The sequence below is a fragment of the Cydia fagiglandana genome, chromosome 9 (assembly GCF_963556715.1).
Source record: "Cydia fagiglandana chromosome 9, ilCydFagi1.1, whole genome shotgun sequence".
Taxonomy (NCBI): domain Eukaryota; kingdom Metazoa; phylum Arthropoda; class Insecta; order Lepidoptera; family Tortricidae; genus Cydia; species Cydia fagiglandana.
This window is the reverse complement of record NC_085940.1, coordinates 1,405,129-1,426,745: the sequence shown is the minus strand read 5'-3', so window position 1 is coordinate 1,426,745 and position 21,617 is coordinate 1,405,129. Positions and strand designations below refer to the sequence as shown.

General features: G+C 44.0%; 1 protein-coding gene across 1 annotated transcript in view; it reads right to left on the bottom strand.

Annotated features, from left to right (window-relative positions):
- LOC134667121 (Fanconi anemia group I protein homolog) overlaps nucleotides 1–21,617 on the bottom strand; it is a 28,381-nt gene that overhangs the window by 808 nt on the left and 5,956 nt on the right. The window contains exons 8-24 of the mRNA XM_063524404.1: nucleotides 19,996–20,132; nucleotides 18,725–18,939; nucleotides 17,849–18,050; nucleotides 17,276–17,440; nucleotides 16,073–16,176; nucleotides 15,380–15,525; nucleotides 14,773–14,946; nucleotides 11,467–11,655; nucleotides 10,349–10,560; nucleotides 9,618–9,788; nucleotides 9,199–9,326; nucleotides 8,101–8,294; nucleotides 4,850–5,005; nucleotides 3,646–3,847; nucleotides 2,927–3,122; nucleotides 1,039–1,213; nucleotides 212–317 (exon numbers count right to left, since the gene is read on the bottom strand). Coding sequence (XP_063380474.1) covers nucleotides 212–317; nucleotides 1,039–1,213; nucleotides 2,927–3,122; nucleotides 3,646–3,847; nucleotides 4,850–5,005; nucleotides 8,101–8,294; nucleotides 9,199–9,326; nucleotides 9,618–9,788; nucleotides 10,349–10,560; nucleotides 11,467–11,655; nucleotides 14,773–14,946; nucleotides 15,380–15,525; nucleotides 16,073–16,176; nucleotides 17,276–17,440; nucleotides 17,849–18,050; nucleotides 18,725–18,939; nucleotides 19,996–20,132 — 2,872 coding nt within the window. The remainder of the gene's footprint in view (nucleotides 1–211; nucleotides 318–1,038; nucleotides 1,214–2,926; nucleotides 3,123–3,645; nucleotides 3,848–4,849; nucleotides 5,006–8,100; nucleotides 8,295–9,198; nucleotides 9,327–9,617; nucleotides 9,789–10,348; nucleotides 10,561–11,466; nucleotides 11,656–14,772; nucleotides 14,947–15,379; nucleotides 15,526–16,072; nucleotides 16,177–17,275; nucleotides 17,441–17,848; nucleotides 18,051–18,724; nucleotides 18,940–19,995; nucleotides 20,133–21,617) is intronic.

Below are 21,617 nucleotides of genomic sequence, written 5' to 3'. Positions count from 1 at the left end.
TTTAAAAATCAAAAACTATTACTTATGAAAGCAGAGGAATATAAATGATCGTATTAGATTCATAATTGTTACATATTTGCCGTAACTCATTTTTAAAATGTGTTTTTCAACTAAAAGACACATCAAGATTGTTTACCTTATTTCTAATGCTAAAAAAAACTAAATATAGCCTTGGGTTAGGATAAAGGCTACAAATAGTACAAACACTCACCAGCGTCGTCTATCTCCGGGTTGTCTTTAAGCATCTCCTCCACGACCGGCGCCCGTATCCTGAAGTCCCGGGCGGTCCCCATGGGGAGGTACTGCATCAAATTCACCTGGGGACAGGAAGGGGGTTGAAAACTGTCTGTCGTTTACTATATGATGAGTTCCACGTGAAAGGAAACGGTATTAGGTATTATTCAGTTCTCCGTGCGGAATGGGGCAATTTTCGGCATACTGCGTTAAACAGATGTCTGGCCCCTTATTCGACAATTGTCAACAGCACTGTTACTGACGTCATAGGCCTCCATAGGTTACGGTAACCGCTTACCATCGGACGGGCGGTGTGCTTGTTTGTCAACAACATTTTAATAAAATAAAAAACTCCCTTATATCGCCAATAAATAAATACTTATTTTGCAAAGCTAATGACAATTGTCACAAGAAACACGACAATTGTCACGAAATTCCGATAGAGAAGTCAGAGAACTCATTTCCTAAAATAAATATTCTTTTAAATCTTGTGACAACTGTCGTCATCATCATCATACACTTCGCAAGAGGAATACCTATTTTTTGCCGATATAATAACGTTATTTTAAATAATACAATGATGGTGACAAACAGGAATAAGGCCCGCCCGATGATAAGCGGTAACCGTAGCCCATGAATGTCTGTGACGTCAGCAACAGTGACATTTGTCGCACCTGTCACTGTGGTGAAATAGGGGCCTGGTTGTTCCCTACTCCCTACCAAGACTTGCGGGAAATTAACAAAACGGACGGACGTAGGCAGCAATTTCGTTTAAATACATACTTATTGTAATAACTACAGTACCTTGGTGTTGGCGGACAGCAGCGCCACCTGGCGGCCGAAGCGCTCGGCCTCGAACACAACCCTCGGTATTTGCTTGGTGTCGCGCGCCTTCTTGCTGGACGCCTCGAGGAATATCACCAGGTTGTCCACTGTAGAGGACAGCTTTTTGCCGCACAGTTTTAGCAGGCGCTCCACACTTAAAAAAAAATCGATTCAGTAAAGTGCGGCTGAAGAATGCAAGCAAGAGGCAGAGGCAAGAAAAAAAAGGAAAAGAGAAAGAGAGGGAGTTGAGACAGGGGTGCGTAACTTATGACTTCGGTCAAACTCGGCTCCGCTCGGCTCAGCATTGCTCCGAGCAATTATTAGGGTTGGCACCACTTGACTTCCTTTTGCGTGCACGACCACAGATAAGATAATCACTTGGGTTTTGACAACCCTAAATAGCCGAAAGGGATAGTGCCATATATTAGATAGAGACAGCATGATTCGACCCTGAACCGCTGTCAAACTTCGTTTTTGTAGGAAGTTTGCTTTCTGTACGGTAGTACTATTAATTATTACTGGTTGAGACAAGTTAGAGCACGATGTTGCTAAGCGGGCGAGGGGTTCAAAATGATCTTGACGCGACTTTATTGTTAAGAGAATAAGAGCGTGTTAAGGTGATTTTGAACACCTCGTCCGCATAGCAACTTCTGGTGTTGACTGTATGTGTTATAACATATATTGTTATTTACACCAAGTTTCAGTGATAACATTATCCGTAAGGGGTCATCCATTAATAACATCACACGAATTTCTAGGTTTTTTGACCCCTCCCCCCCACATTGTCACACTTGGTCACATTTGACAAACCCCTCTCCTTGTGTGACGTCACATTTTTTCAACGTAATCGGCTAATCGAATTATTTTTGATAAAATAAATATTAGTAACTTTATAACCCAAAACTGATTAGGAAAGAAAAATAAACGAATGAAAATGATTACCGTTCCAAAGACTTGTTATTTCACTGTACAGCGAATTAAATAAATTAAAGTGTACGTCACAAAGTTTGTGACTCCCCCCTCCCCCTGTCGTATTTAGGGGGATACATCCCCCCTCCCCCGCCCCTAAACTTGTGATGTAATTAGGCCCACTTGCACCATCTCACTATCCCGGGGTTAAGCGGTTAAACCGTTAATCTAATGTGTAATTGTACTGGTAACCATGGTAACTCCAGGTTTAACCGGTTAAGCCCGGGTTAGTGAAATGGTGCAAGTGGGCCTTAATGGATGATCCTTTAGGCGTGTTGTTACCTTCGTATGTTTGAGTCGAGAGTGACAGCAGTCAGCTGCCGCAGTAGCGTGGCGAGCAGCGTGTACAGTCGAGCCAGAGACGACAACACGCGGGAGCTGCCGACGCCGACTGTACACCGTACATGACTTGTTATTCTTGTAGATGTTGTGTTACCTTCGTATGTTTGAGTCGAGAGTGACAGCAGTCAGCTGCCGCAGTAGCGTGGCGAGCAGCGTGTACAGTCGAGCCAGAGACGACAACACGCGGGAGCTGCCGACGCCGACTGTACACCGTACATGACTTGTTATTCTTGTAGATGTTGTGTTACCTTCGTATGTTTGAGTCGAGAGTGACAGCAGTCAGCTGCCGCAGTAGCGTGGCGAGCAGCGTGTGCAGTCGCGCCAGAGACGACAACACGCGGGAGCTGCCGACGCCGACTGTACGCCGTACATGTCTTGTTGTTCTTGTAGATGTTGTGTTACCTTCCTATGTTTGAGTCGAGAGTGACAGCAGTCAGCTGCCGCACTAGCGTGGCGAGCAGCGTGTACAGTCGCGCCAGAGACGACAACACGCGGGAGCTGCCGACGCCGACTGCACACCGTACATGTCTTGTTATTCTTGTAGATGTTGTGTTACCTTCGTATGTTTGAGTCGAGAGTGACAGCAGTCAGCTGCCGCACTAGCGTGGCAAGCAGCGTGTACAGTCGCGCCAGAGACGACAACACGCGGGAGCTGCCGACGCCGACTGTACACCGTAGAGTGCACGCCGAGCGGCTCCAGGATGTCAGCTGGCAGAGCTGGAGGATCACTGCCGAGTATACTTCTTGCAGTTCTGTAGACAAATCGGCCGTTATCTCAGGACGGGCCTTACGGTCACTAAAAATTGTACTAGTTCAGCGGTGACACCATTGCGGTGTCACTCACTAATTCGAGCCAATCGTGCAGTCTAACGCAACTAGTTGCGACCAATCGCGCGCGTGATGCGAACTCATCAACCAATCGCGTCGTAGCGGTGTCACACCGCGGTACTGGCCCCATTTTAATTGCCCGTAAGGTCAGTCCTGAGATATACGTCAATGGTTAGCGAAATTACGCTTAATCTGGATTGTTATGTCTATGCGGCCGATTGTAATATCCACCGATCGTAAAGTTCCTGCATGGGTATATAATGCTTTGACGGTAGTCATATTAAACCAATAGATAGGGAGGATGGGTCCGTTAGGATGCTTCTGATGCCCGAAGAGGAATCTGTTCAGAAATAGTACTCAAACCACCAGCTTGAGGTTTAGGGAGTGGATGGATGGAAGGTTGACGGACGGATGGATGGATTAAATTTTTAAATATGTATCACTAACCTCTTTCTATAGCCTGCGCCTGTCCTCTGGTGGCTAACGGTAGTGCGGCGTCCAGGTCCCTGGCGCGCTGCAGCAGGTGGTCTGCGCTGGAGCCGAGCTGGTTAAGATGGACGCAAATATGCGTCAGCACAGTGTGGCCGGTGCGACAGTCGATGGACGGGAAGTTGGGGGACTCTTCGCCTCCGGCGGACGTGTCTTCTTCCTGTGCATATACAAATGTATATATTTTAGAAGTCCAGACCAGGGATGTTGCGGATGCAGATTTTTTGACATCCGCGGATGCGGATGCGGATATTTAACACCACACATCCGCGGATGCGGATGTCAAGATACTTAAAAAAAACGTCAAATATTACATTTTTAGCATTTTTTATTTAAAAAAAACCAAACCATTAGTATTTGAGCAAGAATATAGGTGCGTTTTATTTAATAAATAGTTACTTGGCCGACTTTTCGGGATTTAGACGATTTCGTTACATATAATGACGAAATTACCTAGCACTTACGCCGCCGGCGCCGCCGCTACTTCCTGTTACCGACTTGGTCGACATCCGCATCGATTTTATGCGGATGCGGATGCGGATGTTGAAAATAATGCGGATGTTCCGCGGATGCGGATGCGAATATTCGGAACATCCCTGGTCCAGACGACGTTACGTTGATCCTTCGCTGCATTTGCAGCATGCCAAGAGACCTGGTTCAGTAGAGGCGGAATCTGCCAAACTAAAACATGCAAAACGCTCTGCATTGGCATTGGTAGCAGAGACAGCGGGGTTAGGGGCGGGGGAGAGGGTGTGATATACTGACATCAATCCTGCCCAACGCGCTGGCCAGCTTGTCCAGCAGCTCGTCCAGTAAAGGCGCCTCGTGCTGTATTCTCGCCCCGGCCGTCAGTAGCGGTGGAATAAGTGACAGGCGATCCTGTCTGTCTGTCACTTACATCAATCCTGCCCAACGCGCTGGCCTGCTTATCCAGCAGCTCGTCCAGCAAAGGCGCTCCGTGCTGTATCCTCGCCCGGCCGTCAGTAGCGGTGGAATAAGTGACAGGCGATCCTGTCTGTCTGTCACTTACATCAATCCTGCCCAACGCGCTGGCCTGCTTATCCAGCAGCTCGTCCAGCAAAGGCGCTCCGTGCTGTATCCTCGCCCGGCCGTCAGTAGCGGTGGAATGAGTGATTGGCGATCCTGTCTGTCTGTCACTTACATCAATCCTGCCCAACGCGCTGGCCAGCTTGTCCAGCAGCTCGTCCAGCAAAGGCGCCTCCTGCTGTATCCTCGCCCCGGCCGTCAGTAGCGGTGGAATAAGTGACAGGCAATCCTGTTTACTGGTCCGGACGTAGTCTTCTAGCTTTAACAATGCCTGGAATTCAAAAGGGGTTATTGCGCTGGATTGCCGGTAAGGGCATTTATTTGTGTGATGACACAGATATTTGTTCCTGAGTCATGGTCGTTTTTCTATGTATTTATTTATATATTATATATATCGTTATCTGAGGACACACAACACAAGCCTTCTTGAGCTTACCGTGGGACTTAGTCAATTTGTGTAAATATGTCCCATAATATTTATTTATTTTATTTTTATATAATGGGTAATGGGATCGCCTGGGGGATCTAATAATAATAAGACATTCATCCAAATTTCTCGATGAATAAAGCAAGGTTTAGACTAGCAAGAACTTGTACGCAATTTTCATTACATCGCGGTATCTCATCAAACTTTTATATGTAAATAATATAATGTTACAGTTAGTAGTCGGCAAAATAATACTTTTTCTATGTTTTATTATTTTACAGTCCTAGGTATTACTTTCTAATAAAGGTGATGGGAAATGTTCTAAGTTCAAATATACTTTATTCATGTATAGTTCGTTTTTTTAGCGTTAGAAATAAGGTAAACAATCTTTATGTCTTTTAATTGAAAAACACATTTTAAAAATAAGTTACAGCAAATATGTAACAATTATGAATCTAATACAATCATTTATATTCTTCTGCTTTCATAAGTAATAATTACTGATTTTTAAAAAGCGTTTTTCAATTAAAAGACATGTCAAGATCGCTTATCTTCTTTCAAGTTCTTTCTAATGCTAAAAAATAACGAACTATAGGCCTAGCAACAAGCACTACTTATGAATAGTATACATATTATCAGAGCAATTTATTGATGTTAATATTATTCCACAATAACATTGGATTCCTTACGGCAGTGTATCTCTCGCAGGCAACCACTGGGGTCTCCAACAGCGCGGCGGCGAGCTGGCAACACGCCGACACCAGTTTCTTGTTCACGCTGTCTCCCTCTTGCGCGCTCTCCTCCTCTACTTGAGAGAGAGCTGTGTGGACGTGCTCTAGTATCGCGGATATGTAGGAGGATACTAATGTAAATTAAATCTAAAATGTTTCTTACGGCAGTGTATTTCTCGCAGGCAACCACTGGGGTCTCCAATAGCGCGGCGGCGAGCTGGCAACACGCCGACACCAGTTTCTTGTTCACGCTGTCTCCCTCTTCCGCGCTCTCCTCCTCTACTTGAGAGAGAGCTGTGTGGACGTGCTCTAGTATCGCGGATATGTAGGAGGATACTAATGTAAATTAAATCTAAAATGTTTCTTACGGCAGTGTATTTCTCGCAGGCAACCACTGGGGTCTCCAATAGCGCGGCGGCGAGCTGGCAACACGCCGACACCAGTTTCTTGTTCACGCTGTCTCCCTCTTCCGCGCTCTCCTCCTCTACTTGAGAGAGAGCTGTGTGGACGTGCTCTAGTATCGCGGATATGTAGGAGGATACTAATGTAAATTAAATCTAAAATGTTTCTTACGGCAGTGTATTTCTCGCAGGCAACCACTGGGGTCTCCAACAGCGCGGCGGCGAGCTGGCAACACGCCGACACCAGTTTCTTGTTCACGCTGTCTCCCTCTTCCGCGCTCTCCTCCTCTACTTGAGAGAGAGCTGTGTGGACGTGCTCTAGTATCGCGGATATGTAGGAGGATACTAATGTAAATTAAATCTAAAATGTTTCTTACGGCAGTGTATTTCTCGCAGGCAACCACTGGGGTCTCCAATAGCGCGGCGGCGAGCTGGCAACACGCCGACACCAGTTTCTTGTTCACGCTGTCTCCCTCTTCCGCGCTCTCCTCCTCTACTTGAGAGAGAGCTGTGTGGACGTGCTCTAGTATCGCGGATATGTAGGAGGATACTAATGTAAATTAAATCTAAAATGTTTCTTACGGCAGTGTATTTCTCGCAGGCAACCACTGGGGTCTCCAACAGCGCGGCGGCGAGCTGGCAACACGCCGACACCAGTTTCTTGTTCACGCTGTCTCCCTCTTCCGCGCTCTCCTCCTCTACTTGAGAGAGAGCTGTGTGGACGTGCTCTAGTATCGCGGATATGTAGGAGGATACTAATGTAAATTAAATCTAAAATGTTTCTTACGGCAGTGTATCTCTCGCAGGCAACCACTGGGGTCTCCAACAGCGCGGCGGCGAGCTGGCAACACGCCGACACCAGTTTCTTGTTCACGCTGTCTCCCTCTTCCGCGCTCTCCTCCTCTACTTGAGAGAGAGCTGTGTGGACGTGCTCTAGTATCGCGGATATGTAGGAGGATACTAATGTAAATTAAATCTAAAATGTTTCTTACGGCAGTGTATCTCTCGCAGGCAACCACTGGGGTCTCCAACAGCGCGGCGGCGAGCTGGCAACACGCCGACACCAGTTTCTTGTTCACGCTGTCTCCCTCTTCCGCGCTCTCCTCCTCTACTTGAGAGAGAGCTGTGTGGACGTGCTCTAGTATCGCGGATATGTAGGAGGATACTAATGTAAATCAAATCTAAAATGTTTCTTACGGCAGTGTATCTCTCGCAGGCAACCACTGGGGTCTCCAACAGCGCGGCGGCGAGCTGGCAACACGCCGACACCAGTTTCTTGTTCACGCTGTCTCCCTCTTCCGCGCTCTCCTATTCTACTTGAGAGAGAGCTGTGTGGACGTGCTCTAGTATCGCGGATATGTAGGAGGATACTAATGTAAATCAAATCTAAAATGTTTCTTACGGCAGTGTATCTCTCGCAGGCAACCACTGGGGTCTCCAACAGCGCGGCGGCGAGCTGGCAACACGCCGACACCAGTTTCTTGTTCACGCTGTCTCCCTCTTCCGCGCTCTCCTATTCTACTTGAGAGAGAGCTGTGTGGACGTGCTCTAGTATCGCGGATATGTAGGAGGATACTAATGTAAATCTAAAATGTTTCTTACGGCAGTGTATCTCTCGCAGGCAACCACTGGGGTCTCCAACAGCGCGGCGGCGAGCTGGCAACACGCCGACACCAGTTTCTTGTTCACGCTGTCTCCCTCTTCCGCGCTCTCCTATTCTACTTGAGAGAGAGCTGTGTGGACGTGCTCTAGTATCGCGGATATGTAGGAGGATACTAATGTAAATCAAATCTAAAATGTTTCTTACGGCAGTGTATCTCTCGCAGGCAACCACTGGGGTCTCTAACAGCACGGCGGCGAGCTGGCAACACGCTGACACTAGTTTCTTGTTCACGCTGTCTCCCTCTTCCGCGCTCTCCTCCTCTACTTGAGAGAGAGCTATGTGGACGCGCTCTAGTATCGCCGCTATGTAGGAGGATTCTTGCTCTTCTGATATTCCCGCTGAAATTCAGATGAAAAATATAGATATATGTATATTAAAAGTAGAAAAATTCACTGTCAGGGGCGGTCGGGGTTTACGTCACGTAACACCGCATTTATATTGGAGCGTTGTTAATAATAGCATAAGTGCCAACCGCCATAAGGTATCCTTACCCGTTAGGGTGTTGCTTATTTCGTCGAAATTGAAATTTTCTATGTTTCACCCCCTTAAATTGATCTCTTTCAGTAAAAAAGAAATGTGAATTTTTTTCAGAATTTTCAATTACGTTTTAGGGGTTGCTACCGAAGTTTGGACCCTCCATATCTTCTTTCATTCCATCTTTTTGTTTTTTTTTCTCGTTTATTTTTATGAGATAACGGGTCAGGGTGTATTGATGTGCAGTTTCACATAAAATAATACCACTATTTTTATAGTTTTAGGCGTTCTAAATATTGATTGAGCAGTGCGCAATTAAAATAGCAATAATTTTTATTCCTGTTTTAAGAGTTAAAACAAATAAATTTACATATAAATATAGCTGGTCAAGCAAATCTTGCCAGTAAAAAAAGGCGCGAAATTCAAATTTTCTATGGCACGATATCCCTTCGCGCCTACATTTTTCAAATTTGCCACCTTTTTCTACTGACAAGATCTGCTTGACCAAGTTTAGCTTCCTTATACTTTGACTCACTGTCTCACTAAAAAAAACGAAAAATTAAAAAAAAATCATCATGTATCCAAATTTTCTAAATTCGGTAGCGACCCCAAAAACGAAATTAAAAATCCTGAAATAAATCCACATTTGTTTTTTTAGTAAAAGAGAACAATTTAAGGGGGTGAGACATAGAAAATTTCAATTTCGACGAAATAAGCAACACCCTGTTACCCGTGGAACGTCACAAATAAAAGCTTGTAATAACTTACTGATTGTCGACAGGAAACTGTGAGTTTTGAAGGCGTGGTCGGGGCACAGGATGTACGTTATACAGTCCGTGAACAACTCCACACAACCCAGCGCCGTCGTGTCGTCGAACTCACACATGTCACGGAATCTGGTCAAATTAATATACATTTTGATAAATAAGTTATTTGGAGAAACTATTACTCAAATACGGAGACCGTAAAAGATCGACACATGTTTATTAAATTATTATGCAGGTATTTAAAATGTGAAAATACTTAATAAGGAGACGCTTGTACATAATCGTGGCTATGTTAGTAACGAGTTTGACGCCCCGCTTGTCGCTCAGTTCGACCACAGAGCGGACACAGCGCAGCAACCAATGATGGAACTCTCGACAATAGTCCGAGAGTAGTAATAACCGTCAGTTATCATTACATACCTGCAGACACACCGCTTGTACATAATCGTGGCTATGTTAGTGATGAGTTTAACCCCCTGCTTGTCGCTCAGTTCGACCACAGAGCGGACACAGCGCAGCGACCAATGGTGGAACTCTCGCGAGCTACGGATTCGGTTTCGTTGCTCGAGAGTGCACCATGGGACTTCATCGCTGGAAAAAAAACGTGTTGTTATTTTATATACTTAACTACGATACTAGGACAAAATTTTGAATTTCGGAGGCATAATCTTCAAAAACTTCAACGGTTTATTTCTAATGGCGTTTCGAGCGTTACGCTGTGCTCTTAGTAGCAGAATGACAAGTCATAACGGTTATTAACGTCTCCTAGGTTCAGTAAAGTTGAGTTAGGTTCTTCGGATTTACCCGATTAAGTCTAATTTTATTTGAATTTAAAATGTTTTAACATTATATATGAGTAAATAATAAAACAAATAGATTAACGAAGGACAGAGTTGACTTAAACAATGAAATAAACACCTAACTGATGTAAAAGACGGTACTGCATTTGAAAATCTAAAACAGCATATCGTATTAAACTTATTAGAAAACTTAGGGCCACCCCACACTAGCGTCTCTCCAGCGTCGGCGTCTAGTCAACTCTATGGCTGCTGCTCGGTGCAACGTCGATGCAACTGCGCAGCAACGCCATTTTCCATAACACTGACTAGACGCCGACGCTTGAAAGACGCTAAGTGTAGGGTGGCTCTTACCTATACAGCAGTTCCATCACTCGCAGACACACTTTCAGGTCCCACACACAAGGTAGAGTCTTGAAGGGTGCACCTCTGTCTTTGGTCAAGGTTGACACCTTGACCGGTCTGTTTTCTTTGTCCTGTGACTTTTGACTCTTCTGTGACTTGACGGTTTCTCGCGTCTCGTTTAGTGTTGACTTACTGCCTTTCTTGCCTAATTTTGGTGTTGACTGTTAATGAGAAAATAATGTATGTGTCGGCGGCCGATCGTAAGATCAGGCATATCGTGAAATTCCGAGGCATATCGTGAAACGTGAAAATCTTTGACTCGTTCTCTGAGTCGACGGCGGGGCTCCTATTTCTGGGCAGTTTGCCCTTCGGGCATCTGAAGCAACCTAAACCTAACGAACCTATCCTACCTATATATTGGTTTAATGTGACCATCGTCAAAACATTACACAGGAACATTACGATCTGCCTAATCTTACGATCGGCCGCCGACATATACACGAAACTTCGCCTGGTTTCGATAATAGATATGTTAAAGAGCTCTCTGCTTATTAAGTATTTTAGGTAAAGATATGGCTGTAATCTTAACCTCAACCATATTCCGAGGTGAACACATAGCTATGGCTTGAACATCTCTTACTATGTGGCCAAACCCGAAATAGTAAACTAACAATTTAAAAATTACACATTTTTATAGGACTAGGACCGTCGTTTTATTCAACGATTTCAGATGTGGTTTAGTATAGGTACAGACAGTCAAGTGTAAAAATATAAGTGCACTCACCATAAAAAAAAATTATGATAATAATTTAGCCTATATACATCCCGCTGCTAGGCACAGGCCTTCTCTCAAGCACGAGAGTTTAGGCTATAGTCCGCACGCTGGCCCAATGCGGGTTGGAGACTTCACATACACCTTTGAATCTCTTCGCGAATTTATGCAGGTTTCCTCACGATGTTTTCCTTCGCCGAAAAGCGACTAGTAAATATCATAAAATATTTCATACATAAGTTCCGAAAAAGCCATTGGTACGAGCCGGAGTTTGAACCCGCGGTCTCCGGATTGAAAGTCGCACGCTCTTACCGCTAGGCCACCAGCGCTTCTTACAAGATTCTATGAAACATACCTTGGTATTATCCAGTAACTGCGTGTACCCCTTGAACAGATTAAGCACCGAGCCGGCAGATTTAGGACTGCTCCGGTCCCACTTCATGAGCTGGTAGGCGACCAGCGCCTCGTATGATGACAGCATCTGCTGGACTTTGAAGGTTTTCGCCTTCGATTCGGGGGTCAGGTCTGAAAGGCCCACGTCATCCTGGGAAAGATTAATAATTAGGCAAATTAATCTTCAACACACAGATACGCATATATGTGACATTTTCGTCAAAAGGTACCTTATGGCGGCTGGCGCTTACGTCGCATAGCGCCGCAATAATATTGAAGCGGCGTTAATAATAGCGTAAGCGCCAACCGTCATAAGGTACCTTTACCCGCGGGACGTCACAAATGTTCATCTATCTGGTAAGTGGTAGCTGCCGTCAGGGGCCCATTTAAAAAATCCACCCTGTATAGGTACGCAACAGAAATAGGGAATATTACGCGAGACTCTCCCTAGGCCAATCCAATCCATCACAATCTGAGGATCTACCGCCAGTACCGTCTCCACCATGCGGCACGCGGGGTCCGGGCTCCCATCCTCAGGGGGGCCCGAAGGACAGACAGTAACAGTATATTTGATTACACTTAGGACCAGTTGCACCAACCACATTTGACAGACTGATCAACGTCAGCCGGCGCGCCACTATGAAACTTTACATACATAAAAATTTAGCGAACTCTTCAACGATACGAACAGTTTGGTGCAACCGACCCTTAATAAATACAAGATCGTAGTAGAAAAATGTTAGTTTAATTCGCTTTTTTTACTTTCCAAAAGGGCCCCAAATTCTTATGTGCCCAGGGGCCCCAGTATAGTTTAAGACGGCCCTGTCAACCGCGAAACAAGAAAATCAAAATTTCGTTATCTAACCTCTGCATCACTCTTGCAGATTCGAGCGATAAAGTACTAAATTTCGATTTTCGCGCTTCCCGGTAGGCCCTTGTTAACAAACCGTCTTGATGCTGTGAAAATTTGACAAAAAACAGTTTAAGGCACAGTATGTATAAGTTACTCTATGGTTTACTAGAGGAGCTAGTGCTGCACTCTTACGGCAGAACATTGCAGTAATACCCGCTAACTATTCCAGCATCTACCAGTACCAGCTGAAGGCGGCCGCCTCCTACGCAGAGTTTCGCGTAATATTCCCTATTGAAAATGACAGAAGATAACACAGAATAGTCTTATCACTTCAATGTGGCCGAGCCGCTCGGTGTCACAGATCTTCGCCAAATCTATACTTCGTTTTTTTTAGCATTAGAAATTAGGTAAACAATCTTGATGTGTCTTTTATTTGAAAAACACATTTTAAAAATAAGTTACGGTAAATATGTAACAATTATGAATCTAATACGATCATTTATATTCTTCTGCTTTCATAAGTAATAGTAATTGATTTTTAAAAAGCGTTTTTCAATTAAAAGACTTGCCAAGATCGCTTACCTTCTTTGAAGTTCTTTCTAATGCTAAAAAACGAACTATAGTGCCAGCTTGCTCCGTAGCACGGCGCTGCCGTTGTTAGCCTGGCTGGCTAAGATGTCCTCCAACTCCTCCTCGTCCTCCTGGAGGAGCTGTGCTGTCACGTGCAGGAGCTGGGATATGACACAATAGTCTTACCACTTCAATATGGCCGAGCCGCTCGCTGTCACAGATCTTCGCCAGGTCTAGTGTCAGCTTGCTCCGCAGCACGGCGCTGCCGTTGTTAGCCTGGCTGGCTAAGATGTCCTCCAACTCCTCCTCGTCCTCTTGGAGGAGCTGTGCTGTCACGTGCAGGAGCTGGGATATGACACAACAGTCTTACCACTTCAATATGGCCGAGCCGCTCGCTGTCACAGATGTTCGCCAGGTCTAGTGTCAGCTTGCTCCGCAGCACGGCCAGAGATGTGACTTATTTGAAATACTTGTATTTAAAATGCAAATACAAAATGCAAAATACCTATTTTGTATTTTGTATTTAAATACCTTTTGAAGAAAACTATTTTGTATGTTATTTGAAATAGTTTTTTGGAGGGGGGGGGGGGGGGGCATCATTTTCCTCTCGCGCATGAGAGGAGGCCTGTGCTCAGCAGTGGGACGTATATAGGCTGAAATGATGATGATGAGTTTTTTGGACCTATTTTCAAAATACAAAATACTTTATAGCAGGTAAATAATGTAGGTAGGAGTTACAATCTCTTCTGATGTTACAATCCTGGCAACTCTCTCATTCTTTTAACATGGAACTGTTGAATCTGTTTAGTAACGTCGCACATGACCACAAGCGTAGCGAGTGGTTAAAAAAGTGGAATCTTGAGTGTTGAGAGGCTTTCAAGGCACGAGAGGAGAGCAAACTTTGCTGCCCTGGTGAAACACAAACGAGACGTTTTCATCACACTAACGAGAGAACATCACATTATACTAGCTGTGAAACATTGCAAATTAATGGTTTAAAAGTAGGCCGCTAGAAACCATCATCATCCATATATACCTACATCCTACCGGTTAATATGAGCAAACAACTAGAAATTTGCACTTTAGATAGAGGATTGATTTCATAGAATAAAGAGTCTTTTCAACTCGAAAATTCCGAGTAATACTTTTTAATTCAGACTAGGTATTCACTACTCAGAGTACCTTTTATCGAAAAGTATTTGTATTTTAAACAAGTATTTTGAAAATACCTATTTCGTATTTTGTATTTAAATACAAATTCAAAAACTATTTTGTATTTTGCATTTGAAATAGTATTATTAAGGAAGTATTTGTATTTTGTATTTAAATACTTTTTATAAAGTATTTTTCGCATCTCTGAGCACGGCGCTGCCGTTGTCGGCCTGGCTGGCTAAGATGTCCTCCAACTCCTCCTCGTCCTCTTGGAGGAACTGTGCTGTCACGTGCAGGAGCTGGGATATGACACAAAGACTATTGACACTTCAACATGGGCGAGCCGCTCGCTGTCACAGATCTTCGCCAGGTCTAGTGCCAGCTTGCTCCGTAGCACGGCGCTGCCGTTGTCGGCCTGGCTGGCTAAGATGTCCTCCAACTCCTCCTCGTCCTCTTGGAGGAACTGTGCTGTCACGTGCAGGAGCTGGGATATGACACAACAGTCTTACCACTTCAATATGGGCGAGCCGCTCGCTGTCACAGATCTTCGCCAGGTCTAGTGCCAGCTTGCTCCGTAGCACGGCGCTGCCGTTGTCGGCCTGGCTGGCTAAGATGTCCTCCAACTCCTCCTCGTCCTCTTGGAGGAACTGTGCTGTCACGTACAGGAGGTGGGATATGACACAACAGTCTTACCACTTCAATATGGGCGAGCCGCTCGCTGTCACAGATCTTCGCCAGGTCTAGTGCCAGCTTGCTCCGTAGCACGGCGCTGCCGTTGTCGGCCTGGCTGGCTAAGATGTCCTCCAACTCCTCCTCGTCCTCTTGGAGGAACTGTGCTGTCACGTACAGGAGGTGGGATATGGGCTCCTGGCGATAACAAAATTTGAGTTTGTCTTTGACGTCTCGAAAAACGTGTTTTAATTTTTTTTTTAGGAAAGGGTTTTAATTTAAAACTAATTAACACAAAAGTTATGGCCAACAAAACAGTTTTTTTGCCTAAAATTGTTCATCTTTGATGCCAAATATCTCGAAGACTTTGAAGTAAATATGGGATACTATATTGTTTAAAGCCGCTGCTGTTAATATGATAAGCTACAAAAAACATTAGAAAAGTAAGGGATTCAGATCGAAGGTCACGTGTGGGGGAGCTCCATAAGAGTGTGGGCGATGGTACAGTCAACAATACAGGCAAAGTGCCAAAAATATGTATACACGACCTTAATGTACAGGCAATAAAGTACTGTATACATATTTTTGACACTTTGCCTGTATTCATAGCTCTGTTGTTGACTGTACTAACCACTAATACGGCGGTGGGTCCGTTGATGAGCACACACTTGTCCCAAAGCACTTGGTCCTCCTCCAGATATTTGGCGAGGTGCTCGTTCAGAAACTCGAGGACGCACTCGTGGAGGGCCGGCTTGTCTTTCACGCACTCGTACAGTCCTGTTATACAACAGAGAATCAAAATTAAAAAACAAACCGGTCAAGTGCGAGTCGGACTCGCGCACGAATGGTTCCGTACCATTCCGTAATATCGAGCAATAAAATCAAGTTTGTTGTATGAGAGCCGCACTTAAATATGTCTTTAGTAAGTATTTGTTGTTATAGCGGCAACAGAAATACATCATTTGTGAAAATATCAAGCTATTACGGTTCATGAGATACAGCCTGGTGATAGACAGACAGACGGACAAAGGAATCTTAGTAGTGGGGTCCCGTTATTACTCTATGGTACCCTAAAAAAAGCCGCTGACCACTGTAACTTCACACAAGCTAAGCAGTAAGAATGTATGTATACATATCCCTAAAAGCAAGTTCCAGTATAGTACTTGAACACATGGCATGCAAAAACTGGCGATTTCTACTGGAGAAGGCTCTTCGTCTAAAACGTTTGCCGCTCCATAGATATAGACCAAGACCCAAACTCTTTGGTATAGTGTAAGAAGATGGATTGTTGTATGATTATTATTATAGTAACATTGATACGTACTAGTGTAAAGCAGTTGTTTGACGGCCGCATCTTGTACAAGGCACCGCCGTAGTACCGACACCACCTCCAGGCACACTGACTCGTTGCGCACACTAGACGCCGCTCTGTGCCAAACAACGGTTTCTTCTATAACCGAAACACATCGCAAAGGCTAAAGGAAAAGGCTAGGTGCACGCACGGACTGACTTTATACTCTGCATCTTTAGATACTTAAATAAAAGTATACAAATAATTTTTAACCTACATTATTTGATCATGTAATGTTTTCATCAACCCTCAACTGGCTTAAGAAGCCATTTGAGGGTAGATTTTGTTTACTCTTTTTTAAATACTTAATATAACAGCATAGCCATTCGCTGCCGCGCCGGGCACATGTCAGCGATTTTAGTATGCAAACTTAAAAGCGGGGCGTTCAATGTGGCGCCTAGCCTTTCAAAGATTTCATATTTGAGAAATGAAGATAAGAACGCAAAGCTTAACGCGGATGACATTGCAATCCATAAAAAAAAAACATGTTGTTAGATATGCCAAGTAGAAAAAACATAAACCACAGACGGCAGACTTTTTTGGGTTCCTGACAGTTGAAACCATTTATAATCTGTAGGTTCTGATCTCATTGAGATTTTTTAAAATAACGGAATAATGTAAAATGGAATAGGCCCCGTGCGTGAACTATAGGGGGCAGCATAGGAGCTGTCAGATTTTTGGCGCGAGGCGTAAATGTGTCGTTTATGTTTCCGATGTAGCCCACAAGATGGCAGAACCTACTATGCACAGGAAACGTACTGACGAGAACGGTAGATGGTGCCACTTGCTTTGGCAATGTACATTCGACGTCAAAGATATGTTTACACTTTTCGCCTTATTACAGAGGAGTAAGGTGCAAAAGTGTAAACATATCTTTGACTTCGACTGTACTACATGGTACATGTGCACATAATATGTTTCCGATTCAGGCCACAAGATGGCAGACCCTCCAACGCGCACGGCTCCTAGAGTCTGACCAGCGAGTCGTGTCACAAGCTATTTTTTAAAATTCTTTATCTGGCAACTTTGTTTCCTATCAAATAAGTTGTCAGTTTCAAGCTGTCATTTAATTTCATAATAATTTTATTGCCAGGTTTTTACTGAAATTCCTGCGTTTTTTTTGTGACACTTGTCGGACTTGTTTTTTTTTTGCTGGTTGGACTGGTTGGTACTTACGGTGCTCCGGCTTGTGTGGAGTGCACGATGGTGAGCTGTGTCAGGTACGAGGCGTGGCTGTCCTCGCTGTACGCGCTCTGGCTGCTGCTGAACGTCCCGGACACCTTCACGTGGCGCAGCACCGTCAGGAAGCCGGACAGCGCAAGCCGCCGGTGCGCCGAGTCCCTGCACATGGGACACACTTGGTTACTTAAGACACTATGTATCAAAGTAATCGAGGTATAGTTCCATGATATATCCTGTCATTTCAATACCAATTTGCGGGATTTGGCATTTTTAGGTTATAAATTATATGGAGATGACAGGTTTCAGTTTGAAAAATATTATAACATCTAGTTAGTACCCACACAACACATTCCTTATTTAGTTTACTGTGATGCCAAGTCGTTTTGTGCAATATTTATTTACTATACTAATATTATAAAGGCGAAAGTGTGTCTGTCTCTTACCTCTTCGCCCTTAAACTGCTGAACGGATTTAGTCTAAATTTGGCATAGAGATAGCTTAAGTCCCGGGGAAGGACATAGGATAGTTTTTATGCCGGAAATCAGCCCTAACGAGAGTGAAACCTGCCTAGAGTTGATCCCCTTTCTGCACACCATGAACAGACAGTCCCTCGTCCTCGCGCTGAAGTTGATCAGCGGATGCACGGCCTCGAGCACGAGGGCGCAGCTCTTGAAGTCCACCGACGGTCTGCAGTTCTCCAATATGGCGCTCAGTTGGGAGCAGCGCTCCACCGAGATGGGGGTCAATTTGCAGAGGACGAACAGGCAATCTGAAAAAGAGTTTTAAATATAAAGACAGTGTTTTAGGGTTTTGCACCATCCCACTAACCCGGGGCCAACCGGTTAAACCGTTAACCCAGTGTCAAATTGGTAACCATGGTAACTCCAGGTTTAACCGGTTAACCCCGGGTTAGTGATTGGTGTATGACCCACTTCCCAATTTCCCATTTAGATAAAATTTTGCATACATATTATGTAGATCGGATGACAATCCAATATTATGATGACATGAAGCTGATCTGACAATGGAGACAAGAGAACATGGGAACTCTGTGATAAAACACCACAAACTAATTGAGTTTGGGGTTGTAGAATTGTCTCGACGAGTATTAGTTGCCTGTGGAAAGAAAAGAACAGTCATTGATAAACGCTTGTACTAAAATAGTTATTTACGATACAAGTGCGAAAAATAGGAAATTCGAAACGAGTGGCGATAAATTAAAACACGACCGAAGGGAGTGTTTTAAATCGACACGAGTTGCGAATTACCTATTCGCACGTGTATCGTACAACGTTTTACAGTACATATGGCCCTTTAAACTTTTGACATCGCACGAAAAGTGTTATTTTACGCACTAGTGCGGGAAAATAGGGCCATATGTACTGTAAATATAATTTTTGCCATAAATTTGTTTACCTACTTTCTGTGAATTGTTGAATATACCTGCGTACTGCCTCTGTGGGTTGGCCGTGTTCAATCTATCCGCTAACGTGGCCAGTATATGCGGAGCTGTCTCCGGCTGCGCCTTGCTAAGCCTCGCCAGTATGAGCTTGGCGAGCGACCAGCAGGAGGCGGCGTGGGGCCGGCCCCGGGGGGTGGACAGTAGGGAGAACGCGAGGCTGATGAGACCTAGCACGGTGAGTTGGCGGTGGCTGGCACTGGAAAGAGTATGAGCCATTGATTGTATTATACAAAACTATACAAATTCGTTTTACAAAATTGACAGATGGCAGACATATACACAGACGGCGTGGTGTTTGAGGTTTTAGCTACCTGAAAAAAGAGTCATGACTAAGGGCCAGTTGCACCAACCACATTTGACAGACTGATCAACGTCAGCCGGCGCGCCTCGGCGCTTTATGAAACTTTCCATACATAAAAATTTTGCGAACTCTTTAACGATACGAACAGTTTGGTGCAACCGACCCTAAATTGATTAGATTGTAACTAGTAATTACAGGTACTGAGAAATTCCTTAGGCACTTAGGGTTCAACCCCATGACCCCTGGAATTAGCCTTAGAGCGTTTTCACATTGTCCGGTCCGATATCGGACGTCGGAAGCAAATAAAATGTAAGATATATACGTTTCTCTATATTTATTTATGCATTTAATAAATCGTCATTATTGTCAAAACAACGATAAATAACGCAAAAACGGCGGATTTAATGCCAATGGCACTCTCCTGCAGCCGTTTTTGTTATAGGAGCCTTCCGGTTATCGGTGCGACGCTTCCGATAAATTCAGCCATGTCAGAGCTCCCCGTCAGCTGTGGGACCGATAATATTAGTGTGCGTGACCGCTGGCGCCGGGCGCGCCCCCGCGGCCTGCCTGCGCGGGTGTAGGTGTAGGATCCTATCCGATATCGGTGAGGACTATCGGCCCTATTCGAACTTTAAGATACGTCAGCTAATAGATCTTGAAACGATATGGATTAGATATGTCAGTGTCAAATGTGACGTTTCTTCAAAGAAAAATGTCACTTTTGACACTGACACATATACTGGCCGTGTGTTGCCCAACCTCGACACTGGCGGAATCATCGAGCCCCGATGGAGCCATAATACACAAAAATTGATCGACTGACACATCTAATCCATATCGTTTCAAGATCTGTTAGCTGATGTATCTTAAAGTTCGAATAGGGCAGTATGTGAAAACGCTCTCACCGCCAGGTCATCCATCGAATGTGGTTAGTATAGCTCGTGTAAATACCTCTCAGTAGTGAGGAGGCGCAGCACGGCGGCGGCGGCGGCGGCGGCGGCGGCGCGCGGCAGCCCGGCGCGCGCGCCCGCGCACCGCACGCGCGCGCGCTCGTCCGCTTCGCGAGACAGGATGCCCGCTTTCATTACCTGCAAATGATAATGATGATGATGAATTTACAGTTCGCGTTATTAGAGTGTAGCTGATCCACTCTCTGGTGCGCCCTTAAATGGCTCGCGTACCCTATCTTCTTGCTAAATACTTAAAATACTCTAACGCATTTTGGGCGTGCAAATATACTTCTTAGGGAACAAATCTAATTATTTTATTTTTTTATGTTTTTATGTAGTCCCACTATTATACTATACAGGGTGGAACACGACGAGGGACCTTTCCGGAAATGGGAGATAGTTTAGCATTAGTACTATATTCTTCCCATAGATACTATGCAAATATGTGCAACCATTTTCAAATTATAGCCGTTTAAACATTCATGCTAAAAGTTCTTTGCGCCAACCCTAGATAAGATAAGATAAGATAGTTCTTTATTGTACAACCGTGTTACAGAGGTATTATGCACTTAGTACATGTGAGTTTCAACGGTAACCCAACTCGGGTATACAATGGACACTTAAAACTAACTTAAAACTAGAAACCACATAACTATTATACACATACATAGCTTATATATGAATTATTGATGTTGATATTTATAATTAATCTCTCTGCTTTGCCTTGAGGTTGACTGGTAGAGACTGCCTCGGCATTAAGTCCGCCCTTTGTACGATAAGTTTTCTTTTGTGCAATACAGTTTAAATAAATAAATAAATTAAATTAAATTATTAAATATTATTCTATTCAATTCTATATCTATATGTACATAGTAGACAGTATCATGATTCATGAAGAATATAATTCAAAGAAATCCTTGAGAGAATAGAATTCATTCTTAATAAGCCATTTTTTTAAACTACGCAAAAACTCTATGTCATCTAACATTTTTAATTCATCTGGAAGCTGATTGAAGACGCGAATGGCAGTAATATATGTGCTTTTATCGTAAGTTTTATTATTGACTAGAGGCAGTTTTAAGTTATACTTATATTGAGAGCGGAGGTTGTCGCGGAGGGAAGCTAATGTTGTAAAATAATTCTTGTTGCTCTTAAGAAATTTACAGAGTTCGTATATATATATGCCAGTTAAAGTTAGAAAACCTTTGTCCTTGAAAACATTTCTCAGTGATTGTCTGTAGTTCATACGATAGATAGTTCTTATGCACCTCTTTTGCAAAATAAATGTTGACTGCACGTCTACGGAGTTACCCCAGTATATGACACCATATGTCAATAGAGAATATATGTTTGCGTAGTACGCACTAATAACAACATCTTCAGAACACGTTTCGGATAATATAGATAATGCGTAACATTGACTGGAAATTTTGCTATTAATCTTCTCTATATGATGACAGGGTCAATGAACTTACTGATATATGTGCACATGCTATAGAGTTATCACTACAGTTAAAAAGCGGTCAAGTGCGAGTCGGACTCGCCCATGAAGGGTTCCGTAGCAGCAAGTAAGATAATAAAATTGCGGTTTACGATTTATGACGTATTAAAAAAAACTACTGA